The 12,197-nt window shown below is 45.9% G+C and overlaps 1 protein-coding gene across 6 annotated transcripts in view; it reads right to left on the bottom strand.

Annotated features, from left to right (window-relative positions):
* Nucleotides 1-11,985, bottom strand: part of lrmp (lymphoid-restricted membrane protein) — a 174,894-nt gene extending 162,909 nt beyond the window's left edge. For 2 of the 6 annotated variants that reach the window (XM_069908440.1, XM_069908442.1), the window contains exons 1-3: nt 11,641-11,976; nt 5,724-6,352; nt 687-797 (exon numbers count right to left, since the gene is read on the bottom strand). In XM_069908440.1, coding sequence (XP_069764541.1) covers nt 687-797; nt 5,724-6,300 — 688 coding nt within the window. In that variant the 5' untranslated portion in view covers nt 6,301-6,352; nt 11,641-11,976. Of the gene's footprint in view, nt 1-686; nt 798-5,723; nt 6,353-11,640 lie in introns of all 6 variants that reach the window. The other 4 variants (XM_069908441.1, XM_069908446.1, XM_069908443.1 and 1 more) reach the window with 3 other exon arrangements.
* Nucleotides 11,986-12,197: the final 212 nt, after the last annotated feature.

The following is a 12,197-nucleotide window of genomic DNA, read 5'->3' as shown; positions in this document are numbered from 1 at the left end:
AATTACACTACGCTTTACACCCACCCTATTCAAAGGGAAGGCTTTCTTCCAATCTCCATGTGAGGATTCTTGCTGATCTTCTATTGATGACTCCTGGTCTTTCTCTATCGATCCACAGAATACGACAGCATAGAAACCGGCCCTTCAGCCCATCTAATCCATGCCAAGCTATTATTCTACCTCGCCGCAATGCCACGTACCTGGACCATAGGCCTCCATACCCTTCCCATTCATGTACCTATCCAGATTTTTCTTAAAATGTCAAAAATGATCCCACATTCACCACTTCAGCTGGCAACTCGTTCCACATTCTCACCACTCTCTGTGTGAAGAAGTTCCCTGTAAACATCTCAACTTTCACCTATAACCTCATCTCACCCCAATGGAAAAGGCCTGCTTGCATTTACTCTATCTGTACCCCTCATCATTTTATATACCTCTAATCAAATCCTCCCTCATTCTCCGAGGATCCGGGGACTAAAGACCCTACTTATTTTCCTTGCAACTCAGTTCTTTGACACAGTGACATCCTTATAAATCTCATCTCCTGGAGAAACACTATTCACCTACTGAGCACCATTCACAATTCCAACCTCTTCAGTTCCCCCACCCATTCCTGAAAAGAGTCAAACTGCTCTTGCTTCATGCAGATCACACCCCAGGTCAGCAATAGGGGAATTCTTTACCTCGGTGTCTTGTATCACAGGCGTAGAAAATGGTGTCCAGCAAATCTTCCTCGCAGATCACACTTTCATCTGCAGTATTTTCCACACTGTTTGACGCTGATGGCTTGGAAACTTTAGAAAGAAAGTGGAAAGATTGAAGTTAACGTTTCCTTACGTACCACATCACCAAAGCAGCACTCATCTTTCCTACCATCTGCTCAATTTGTGAGCACTCCATAAACCATACTGCTAAATCGCCAAAATACCACTATTTGCCCTGTGGCAAACCCCCATAGCAAGCCAACAGCAGCATCAGCCAAATGATGGACTGGAAGTCTCTCTGGCCACTGATCCAGCTATCACCGTTCAAAGTTTCTTCTCTGCCTGCCAAAGAAAACACCCACAACGCTTCGAAATTTTCAAATCAGCGAAGAATCGCTTAAGTGAATGACAATCACATTAAAATGATCACGGCAGGAAAAGTGTCAACTCTGATCACAGGGCTCAGGCCAGGATCCTTTTTTTATTAAATTTTTTTATTTTTAACACCATAAATCACATTAGCCATGATATACACTTTTTCTTTTTCACACATATACAGTGACTTATTCTCCCCCCCCCCCCCCTCCTCCCAAGCCACCCCCCCACCCACCCCTCTCATCCATTTTAGGTATACAATCTAGGTTGCATTAAACCAGTCAGACAATGTTGTCATTGCTCCTCCCCATGTCTTTTCTTCCCTCCTCCCCCCCCCCCCACCCCCCCCAGCCCTTATATTCAAGCACCCTCCTACTTTCAGCTCGTCCCTTGAAGAGCACCTCAGGCCCAAAACGTTGGTTTTGTAAAGCTTTACCTCCTTGTAAAGCTGTGGGTGGGACCTGCTGAGTTCTCCCAGCACTTTTATATTTTTACTTTTTTCAATACCATCCCTTGTAGTTGGGATTATTGCAAATTCCATGTTTATTTAATATTAACCTGTTTGATACTTTGGATATACCAGGAATGATTCTCATGTGAAGACTTAATTAATTCATCAGCCTCTCTCTAGAGGCCCTACGTGGAACTTGATTGCATCTTTCTCATTTTCCGTAAGTCCTCTCTGAGTTACAAATGCCTGACTTATGGGTACCCCGATTATATAAGTGTGCATTTGGGAGATGGGCAGGATGGATGGATGGGGGTGGGGAAGAAAAACAGATTCACAGCTTGCTGAGGGGATGCTGGCTTCTTGGGTGAGATCAGGGCATCTCCGCCTGCCTTTTCTCCCCAGCTGTCCTCCCCTCACTAAGCCACAAGTGGGAGCTGGATCAAGCCGAGTTCACTCGTGATTTCTCTCTTCTTACGATCTTTATAGACTTCCTGTTGCCTGGTCTTCCACCAGCCCCTCCCACTTTGTACATCCTATTTTTGAATTTAACATCATTCCCCATGGCATCTGTCTTTCTTGATTGGGATAAATTCTTGAGTATTACAGGCCACCTTTATTAATTTTTTTCTTTAGAGATACAACACGCTAACAGGCCCTTCCAGCCTATGAGCCCAAGCCGCCCAAATATACCCCTGCGACCACCCCATACCATAGTAACATGGGAAGAAACTGAAGCGCCCAGAGGAAATACATGCAGTCACGGGGAAAGAACTCCTTATAGACAGTGATGGATTCGGACCAGGGTGGCTGACGCTGTAAAAGTATTGCTTTTTTTGATCTCAACCTTTACCCCATTATAGTCCAACTATAACTCATTTCATCAACTCACTGCCAGATCCCACTCATTGATACCCTAGAATGGTCAAATAACCTAGCAACCCACCTGTCAAGCTCCCAAGGTGAGGATCAAACCCAGGTCCCTGGAGTCATGTGGTGCTACTGTGCTGCCCTCTGCTGTTCAATTATCTGCCACTGTTCCTCTACTCAGTAGCTGCTTTCAGGTGTTCTGATGCAGATAATGTGCTGCCAGACGCGGCTGGGGGAGTGCAGCTGGGACATTCAGGTGGCCGCGGAGAAGATGCCTTTCTGTCACCTGAACATGCCAGCTGAAGGAGAGCCGCATCCGAGCAAACGCCGGCTCCAGTGAACTGTGGTCATAGTCCCACTGCTGCTTTCAGGTGCAATGGGGGATTCTCGGAGCCGGAGAATATACCTGCAAGAGGAGGGGTAGGTTAGTGCTCCTCCTGGCCAGGTTCTCCACTTTCAGGTGGCCACCCGACAGCTGCAATGGGGTAGAGTAGGTGGCTTTACAGCCAGGTATTCCGGCCACCTAAAAACGGCTTTGGTCTCTTAGCTTGTTCACCCAGTTCTTTTTTTGGGACAAGCAGCCTGGTAATGGATCCTTTCGTCCCACGAACCTGTGCCACCCATTTGACCTACAACCCCAGTATATTTGAACGATGAGAGGAAACTCACATAGACATAGGGAGAACATACAAACTCCTATCAGACAGCACTGGACTTGAACCCTGGCCGCTGTAGTAGCATCATACTGCCCCTTTTGTATTGAGACTACTTTTGTATACCAAAATTGCTTTTTTTTTTAAAAAAAACACTGAAGACAGTGATACAGTTCAATGGTGTTCATCCTCAAATTGCATTTGGAATTCTATAATGCAGTCACTACATCAAGAAAATCCTTAACCACATAATCTCTTCCCCATTAAGCAAGACCAAATCTAAAATAGCTCGTCCCCATAGAGATTCTGCAATCTATCAACATGTAGGTTAAAATTTCTCACAATAAATTGCAGTTCCCTTTAAGCTTCTACAGGTGTATCGTGGAGAGCATTCTGGCTGGTTGTATCACTGTCTGGTACGGAGGGGACAAGAAAAATCTCCAGAGGGTTGTTAACTCAGCCTGTGAAATCACTCTGTCGAGGACGTCTACATGAGGTGGTGTCTTGAAAAAGCAGCCGTTTTCCTCAAGGTCCTCCACCGCCCAGGCCATGCCCTCTTCACTCTGCTACCATCGGGAAAAAGCTGAAGGAGCCATCAGATTCCTGAATGAACCAAAGACACTGCCTTACTTTAATTTTTATTTAGTTTTTTTAAAAAGATGGTCTATATGAATGTTTGCACCGTGATGCTGCCACAAAAACAAGAAATTTCGTGGCATATCCACGACAATAAATTCTGATCGGATTCGGAATCAAGCCCTTGATATTACCCCATTTATTCTGTGACCTGTTGAGAGCGGACATTCAAGGGATCTATAGACCCCTGCCTAGTATAATTCGTGATTTTGAGTGAGAGAGCAAGACCTCATCTCTCCTACTGAGCCATATCCTAATGCCTGCCTGATCTCTTGAACACAATAGTGCTAACTGGCTATTACTTGTTAGACACGATCTAAAGGCTGCAATAAGTGTCCAGCACCACTCAGTCCCTGAATGGCATTGTTTCAGTGCTGAAGTTTTGGTCACCACTGTCAACTTCAAGAATCTAAGATTAGTATGAAACTAGCTATTTGCATGTGTAAATTGGAAACCAGAAATCAGGCAGGCAGAGAATAGATAATGATGTGTACTGTGAGCAACCCTTCCAGATTTTTTGTATACCAGAAGGGTGTTCTTAATTATAACTGGTACATGAGATTAAATGACCAACAACAAATCATTTCCCTGTCTTTAGGAAGAGGATATGCAAAATGTAAAACCACAAGCTGTAGCAATACCTTCAAAGAAATGTTATCCAATTTGTATGCAGGAAAATGTCTTAAATATTGTACCCTGTGACTGTGATCTTTGAATGAGACAAAACAGTCTTAGTGAAGTGACCTTGTCTACCCAACTCTACAGATTGCTCATTCCCACTAGCGTTATTCGAATAAAGTCTGTTTAAATTATACTGTGTGGCTTGGTTGTACTTTTTGTATCTTAACAGGAGGTCGACTTTAACGCTACGACCTGTTGAGACCCGACTTTCAAGGGTCTATGGACCCCTGCCGCCATGTCCCCCTTGCCTAGTATAATTCATGATTTCGACCCAAACTGATTCCACATCATCATGCACAGACTTTGCATTACAAATCAGGTCAGCTATTGAGATTTGCCCAAGTGACCCAAGCATATGTTAAAACCTATCTCACATAATACAGGAACAGAGGGCAGGTTTTACACTCAAGCCACAGGAGAGATAAATAATGATAAATAATCATTAAAAGTTAAATAAAAGACTGATGATGGGGGACCTGCGAGGCCCAGCTGCCTAGTCAACTGCCATCAACTCCACATGGGCCTTGAGCAGCCTGTTGAGGGCTGAAATCCCATGACCGCGGGTTGGAGCCCATTAAATGGCAGCAGCCACGATGGGCTGCAGACTCCGGGGATACGGAGGACTGGAGAAGGGCACCAGAGGACGGGAATTTATTGTCATGGATATGCAGCGTCTGAGAAGGAGACGACGACCTAAGGGACGGTGACCACGGTGGCAGACTAGTGAGGGGGCTCTGCGGCTGCTGGTGACTCGAGGCGAGGAGACTCGCGCCAGGCCGTGGACTGCCCGAAACCGGCTCAAACTGGTTGGAGGGGATATCGGAACTGGGATGAGAAGGGTTCCTGATCACATCGGAGGTTTGGTTCTGGAGCTCAGGTTGCCAATGGCTGTGGAAGCACTGGAAGTGAATCCATGGACTCTGGGAGGGCCTCACTTTTGCTTCTCTCAGGCCAACTGCAAGGCGCGCTTAGGCAATTCCTGCCAGCGGCAAATCTGTCTGCCTTGCAGCAGGCAAAATAACTTATGTAATATGTTTTATTGCTATAAAAATAAATTGAATTTTGAATCTAAGTACACAAAAGTGCTGGAAAAACTCAGAAGGTCATAAAGTATCTATAGGAAGTAAATGGTAACCAACATTTCAGGTCTGAGCGCCTTATCAGTGATCGAGCCGACAGCATTGCTCTAGGCACCAGAGCAAATTTTTTTCTGGGCTCTGAACAATGAGATGCATTCTTTTGAAACATACAAATCGGAAAAAGAAAATCACACTCCACAAGATAATTCCTCTCCATCAATGAAAACATACATTTAAACCCATCCATGTTCTGCCCTCACACTCGCCAACTTACCACCGGTCTCAGCTAAAGATAATTTCTTGGCAACACGTGATCTTGGTCGGTGCAAATGGGCGCAGAAGCTAAAATTGGTGGAGTTGACTGGGCTACATGCGACGAGGCAGTCCCCACTGGTCAGAAAGCGATGCTCAATGATGGACGAGGGGGGACAGCTCAAGGTTGCATTATTCCTATCACTCTCAGCAACTGGCGTCGAACAGGTCTGTGCCCCGCAACAGTGCAGAGGCTTAGCAGCCATTTCTCCTGCGGCGCTGACGATCGTGTAAGCAGAAGTGATGGAAGGACTCTTTGCTCCACCGCTTGCCTGCCCTGATGCAACCAGTGTGATTTCAGGCGATGATGGGGCATTTGCTACGGTGATGTTCACTTCCTGCTGCAACCCTTGATTTTTCCCCGTTCTATTCTTGAGGATCACCTCCATGTCCCTCTTGAGGTTGACTTGAGGGCCATCAAGGTTTCTGGAGCAAAACTTTGGAATCTTCAGCATGGGGTTGGATACCTGGTCCCGCATCCGGATAGTTTGCAGCTTCCTGGAAAGGCTCTCCACTGGATGATGGCGTTTGCAACTCATGGTCTCAGTTGGAGGAGCTGGGCAAATATTGTAGTTTTTCCCATTGAAGTGTCTGAAAATAATAAGAAACAAGCAAGACCAGTTTATGCCACAAGAAACAGCGATCTTTACTGTATAGGAATGCGGTTACAAGTTTTAGCCATGGTTCATTGTTATCACATCCACTCGAGGCAACCCTGTTCTGCTGCAGTCTAGGGTGTTACTTCAAGGCCCCAACCAGGGGGTACCAATTTCCAAAAAAAAAAAAAACAACCCTGCCTCACTCCTCAGAGGGGCCGGTTCCATCAATAGGCCGACAATTGTCCAAAAGATTACACCTGGAAGGCTCCAGACGCTGGAATCTTGTTCTTTTTCCGACCCATTTCACCACCCCATCTCTTTGGTTCCCCCATCCACCTGGCCACTTGATTTTTCTGCCTCTTACTGGTCCCATCAGAACTCTTTATACCACCAGTATATTCCGAATCCGATCAGAATTTATTGTCATGGATATGCCAGTAGCAGTAGCCCTTTGTTTTCCAATCCCTCACCCTGGATGACTTGTCTCCCCCACCTGACCTCTCGGTTCCTCTCCCCTTGGCTGGCATCGAGGCTAGGGATTACTGCCACTGTCTACCTGGTTCACCAATCCACCCCACCCTGTCCTCTTCACGCCAGCTTCCCCACTAGATTTAACCCAGTGGTTCTCAACCTTTTTCTTTCCACTCACAGACCACTTTAAGTAATCCCTATGCCATCGGTGCTCTGTGATTAGTTGGGGATCGCTTAAGGTGGTCTGTGAGTGGGAAGGGAAGGTTGAAATCACCACTCTGGATCCAATTGTTTCTGAAATAGTTTGCTGGAGAAAAAATGCTCATTGGCCCATTTCCTTTGGATTCTGAAACCGTGAACATAACGAGTCATTGAGGGGTGATTATTTCAAACTTTTTCTTCCCACCTTAATAGACACTAGGAGCTGGAGTAGGCCCTTCGGCCCATCGAGCCAACACCACCATTTTACAGATCATGGCTGATCACTACCATCAGTACCCCTTTCCAGTCTTATCCCCATAACCCTGAACTCCTTTGCCCACTAGTCTTATCTAACTCTCTTTTGAACATAATCAGCGAATCCGCCTCTACCACCCTCTGTGGCAGAGCATTCCACAGATTCACACTTCTCTGGGTAAAAAAATGTTTTCTCATCTCCGTCCTAAAGGGCCTACCCTGTATTCTTAAACTATGCCCTCTAGTCCTCATCTCCCCCATCATTGGGAACAAGTAATCCGACTTCACCCTGTCTATCCCCCTGACAATTTTGTATACCTCAATCATGTCCCCCCTCATCCTTCTAAACTCCATCGGATACAAGTCCAGTTTTTCTAGCCTTTCAGCATATGTCAACCCCACCATCCCTGGAACTAACCTTGTAAATCTGCGATGCACACCCTCTATAGCTAGTATGTCCTTCCTCAAAATTGGAGACCAGAACTGGACGCAATACTCCAGGTGGGGTCTCATCAGGGCCCTGTACAACTGCAGAAGGGCGTCTCTGTTCCTATACTCCAATCCCCTCTTTATGAAAGCCAACATGCTATTAGCCTTCTTCACAGCTTTCTGAACCTGCATGCTAGTCTTCAGTGACCGGCGAACAAGTACTCCCAGATCCATTTGCTCCTCCCCACTCCCTAGCTTGTCTCCATTTAAATAATACTCAGCTTTCCTATTATTTCCCCCAAAATGGATAACCTCACATTTGCTTACATTGAACGTCATCTTCCATTCAGCAGCCCACTCCCCCAACCTGTCCAAGTCCCTCTGCATTTTCCTGACATCCTCCTCACACCCCACACCGCCACCCAGTTTCGTGTCATCTGCAAATTTGCTCAAGTTATTAATAATCCCCTCATCCAAATCATTTACATAAATTACAAACAACTGAGGATCCAATACCGATCCCTGCGGCACTCCACTCGTCACATCCTGCCATCCTGAAAAAGACCCGCTTACCCCAACCCTTTGTTTCCTATTTCTTAACCAATTTCCTATCCATGTCAGCACCTTACCTCCAATACCATGCTCCCTGATCTTGCCCACTAGTCTCCCGTGCGGTACCTTATCAAAGGCCTTCTGGAAGTCCAAATACACCACATCCACTGGCTCTCCCAAGCCAACCCTCTTCGTCACATCCTTGAAAAATTCCAGAAGGTTAGTCAAGCGTGACTTACCCTTAAGGAATCCATGCTGACTAGCCCTTATACTATTATTTCTGCCTGTGTTCTGCTATTACTCCTTTTATGATACACTCCAATATCTTCCCCACCACTGATGTCAGGCTAACCGGTCTATAATTTTCCGTTTTCTACCTCCCTCCCTTCTTAAAAATCGGCACCACATCAGCCACTCTCCAATCCTCAGGGACCTCCCCCGAATCTATGGAACTTTGGAAAATGTCGACCAGTGCTTCCACAATTTCCATAGCAACTTCTTTAAGCACCCTGGGATGCAGCCCATCGGGTCCTGGGGACTTATCAGCTCTCAGTCCCAACAATTTACTCACAACCTCCTGTTTCTGGATCCAGATATCCATTAGATCCCCTACTTCCCCAGGAAAGTTCCCCAAGTCTCTCGACACCGCATGACCATTACCCCCTAACTGACCATAATCTATATCCTCCTTGGTGAAGACAGCTGCAAAGTATTTGTTAAATTCCTCAGCCATATCCTTGTTTCCAGTAATAATTTCACCCTTTTCCATTCTTAATGGACCAATTTTGGACCAAACCAATTTCATCCTCTTCACATATTTAAAAAAGCTTTTGCTATCCTCCATTATATTATTTGCTAATTTCCTCTCGTACTTCATTTTCCCCTCTCTTATGACTTTCTTAGTTACCCTCTGATGCTCTTTGAAGGTTTCCCAATCCTCTAACTTCCCACTCCGCTTCGCTATCCTATACTTACTCCCTTTGGATTTGATATTACACTTGATTTCATTAGTTAGCCACGGCTGCCATTTGCATCTCCTAGAGCCTTTCCTCCACTTTGGAATAAATTTGTCCTGAAACCTGTGAAAAATGTCCACAAATACCTGCCATTTTTCCCCAGTTGTCCTCCCAGCTAGTGTATCTTTCCATTTTATTTTGGCTAGCTCCTCCCTCATAGCTGCATAATCCCCTTTATTTAACTGCAGTACAGATGCTTCTGACTTCCTTTCTTTTTCCCTTTCTAATTGCAGCTCAAAAGCAACCATACCATGGTCACTATTCCCTAATGGCTCCCCTACATCGAGGTCACTTATTAACTCTGCGTCACTGCACAGCACCAAGTCCAGAATCGACTTCCCCCTGGTAGGTTCCTCCACTAGCTGCTCCAAGAAAGTATCTCGTAGACATTCAATAAACTCAGTCTCTTGTGCTCCTGCCCCCGTCTGATTATCCCAGTCCACCTTCATGTTAAAGTCCCCCATAACTACTGTATTGCTACCACTTTGACATGCCACTCTTAATTCCTGATTTATACTTCTACTGATATCTAAGCTACTTTTCGGAGGCCTGTAAATGACCCCCATTATGGTCCTCATGCCTTTACAATTTCTTAATTCTATCCAAACAGACTCTACCCCACCTGTTTCAATGTCTTTCCTTTCAAACGCCTGAATTTCATTTCTTACCAACAGAGATACCCCACCTCCTCTTCCTAACTTTCTGTCTTTTCTATAGGACGTGTACCCTGGAACATTTATTTCCCAATCCTGCCCATCCAGCAGCCATGTCTCCGTTACTCCGACAATATCATAACCTCCCATTGCCATTTGTGCCTCAAGCTCATCCATTTTATTCCTTACACTCTGCGCATTCATACACAATACCTTGATACCATATCTCCTTTCTCCCTCCACCTTTGTTCTCGATGCACTTGCCCCTACTCTCCTATTCTTTTTAGTTCCCTTTTTCCTTATTGTTTCACCGTCTAACGGAAACACCCCTATATTCACTCTCCTATCTGCTTCCCCATCAGTCCTGTTCCCTTCCCCCTGCCAAATTAGTTTAAATCAAATCTGACAGCATTTTTAAACCTAACTGCCAGTATATTGTCCCCCATTGCATTCAGGTGTAAACCATCCCTCCTGTAGAGGTCTTGTCTTCCCCAGAAGAGATCCCAATGGTCAATGAACCTGAATCCCTGCACTCTGCACCATTCCTCCAGCCACACATTTAACCTCCTGATTTTATTATTTTTGTCCCCACCCATGTACAGCACAGGTAGCAGCCCCGAGATTACAATCCTGGAGGTTCTGCTTCTTAACCTCCTTCCGAGCTCACGGTAGTCCCTCTTCAGGTTCTCCTCCTTCATCTTATCCACGTCATTTGTACCCACGTGTATCAGGACTTCTGGCCGTTCACCTTCCCCCCCCAGGATACTCTGAACCCTATCCGAGACGTCTCGCACCCTGGCTCCTGGGAGGCAACACACCATACGGGAACACTTGTCAGGTTCGCAGAATCTTTTGTCTGTTCCCCTGACAATGGAGTCCCCAATGACCACCTTGTTCCCCTTCCTTCCTTTCCGCACCACCGGTTCCCTTGGTGCAACCTCTGGCAGGTTATCTTCCCCAACTACATCCAATACACTATATTTGTTGCTAAGAGCAGTAGCCACCGGGGTGCTCACCACAGAGCTAGCAACTTTCCCCCCTCCCCTGACAGTAGTCCACTTACCTGACCCCCCCCAATCCAGGGGTAAGCACTTCCCTGAGCGTTGTATCACAGAGCACTGATGACATATAGGGAATACTTAAAAGTGGGATGTGAGTAGGAGAAAGGTTGGATTTAACCAGTCGAGAAAGTTTCAGCTCAAAAATCCAACCATTTTTTCCCCTCCCTCATGTTATAGATAGAGAATTTAGGTTAAAAAGGGCTTAAGTTAAAATGTGATGATTAATCATAAAAGGGGAAGCCAGAATAGACAGGGAGCTTACCATAAAAGTTCAGCTAGACAATGTTATAACAAACAGAGATTTTCATGGTCACAGAGAGACATGTAGGAGCCAAAGATTGATAAAAAGAGTGAGAAACAGAATTTAGTGTGTGTAGAGTTCGTAGTGTATGTAACAAACATGATAATTACAAATGCAAGTGTACTTAGGATGATTTTACAAAAACTAACCAATTAAAACAGTGTTAAAAAGAAGGGGAAGGACAAACAAAAAAGGTATAAAAATCAATGCACTGTATGTATCGGGGCTTGACTTGGCGAGAAGCCAGTTGAGTCCAACTCCGCAGACTTGTAAATAAAGCTTGTCGTGTCATCAATTTTAAAGAGACTCATGTGTGAGAATTTGTATTTCTGACACCTCACCTTCTCCTCAATCCATGCAGGTACTGGCAATTCTGCTGAGCTTTGGGGAGTTCTATTTCCAACTTCTGCACCTCTCCCCACTAATCGATCACCACCCCCTTCCGACTCTCACAGACGGAATCGAACAAGCCAGCGTTCTCCGAACTGCCCACCGACGGCGTCCCAGCTTCGACTCCACGACCAATGGACCCGTCGAACACGGGCTCCAAACTTTTGCGAAAGTCCAGGCAACGCCCCCGCCTCGTTCTGCGATTGGCAGCCCCAAACTGGCCGAGGAAGGAGGCCAACCCGATGGAAAGGAGGGGCACCCGGCGTTAATGTAGCCTCCAGGTCCCTCCGCAGGGCCAGAAGGAGTTACAAGTTTCTGGACTTTAAACAACCACCGGGCAATGGGGCTTCTATTCAGCAACTGAAGACTTGGAAAAAATAGTAAAAGCTTATTTTGTCCCGCCAAAAAGTTTTAAACAAGTTTCCCTCCACTAATTGAAGCTCCCGGAGCCGCCTTCGGCCTCACCTTTCCCCGATGAGAATGAGTTCAGGGGCAAGTCACCACCCCC

Source organism: Narcine bancroftii, chromosome 13 (assembly GCF_036971445.1).
Source record: "Narcine bancroftii isolate sNarBan1 chromosome 13, sNarBan1.hap1, whole genome shotgun sequence".
Lineage (NCBI taxonomy): Eukaryota > Metazoa > Chordata > Chondrichthyes > Torpediniformes > Narcinidae > Narcine > Narcine bancroftii.
Note: the sequence above shows the minus strand (reverse complement) of the source record. Positions and strands in the feature narration are given on the sequence as shown.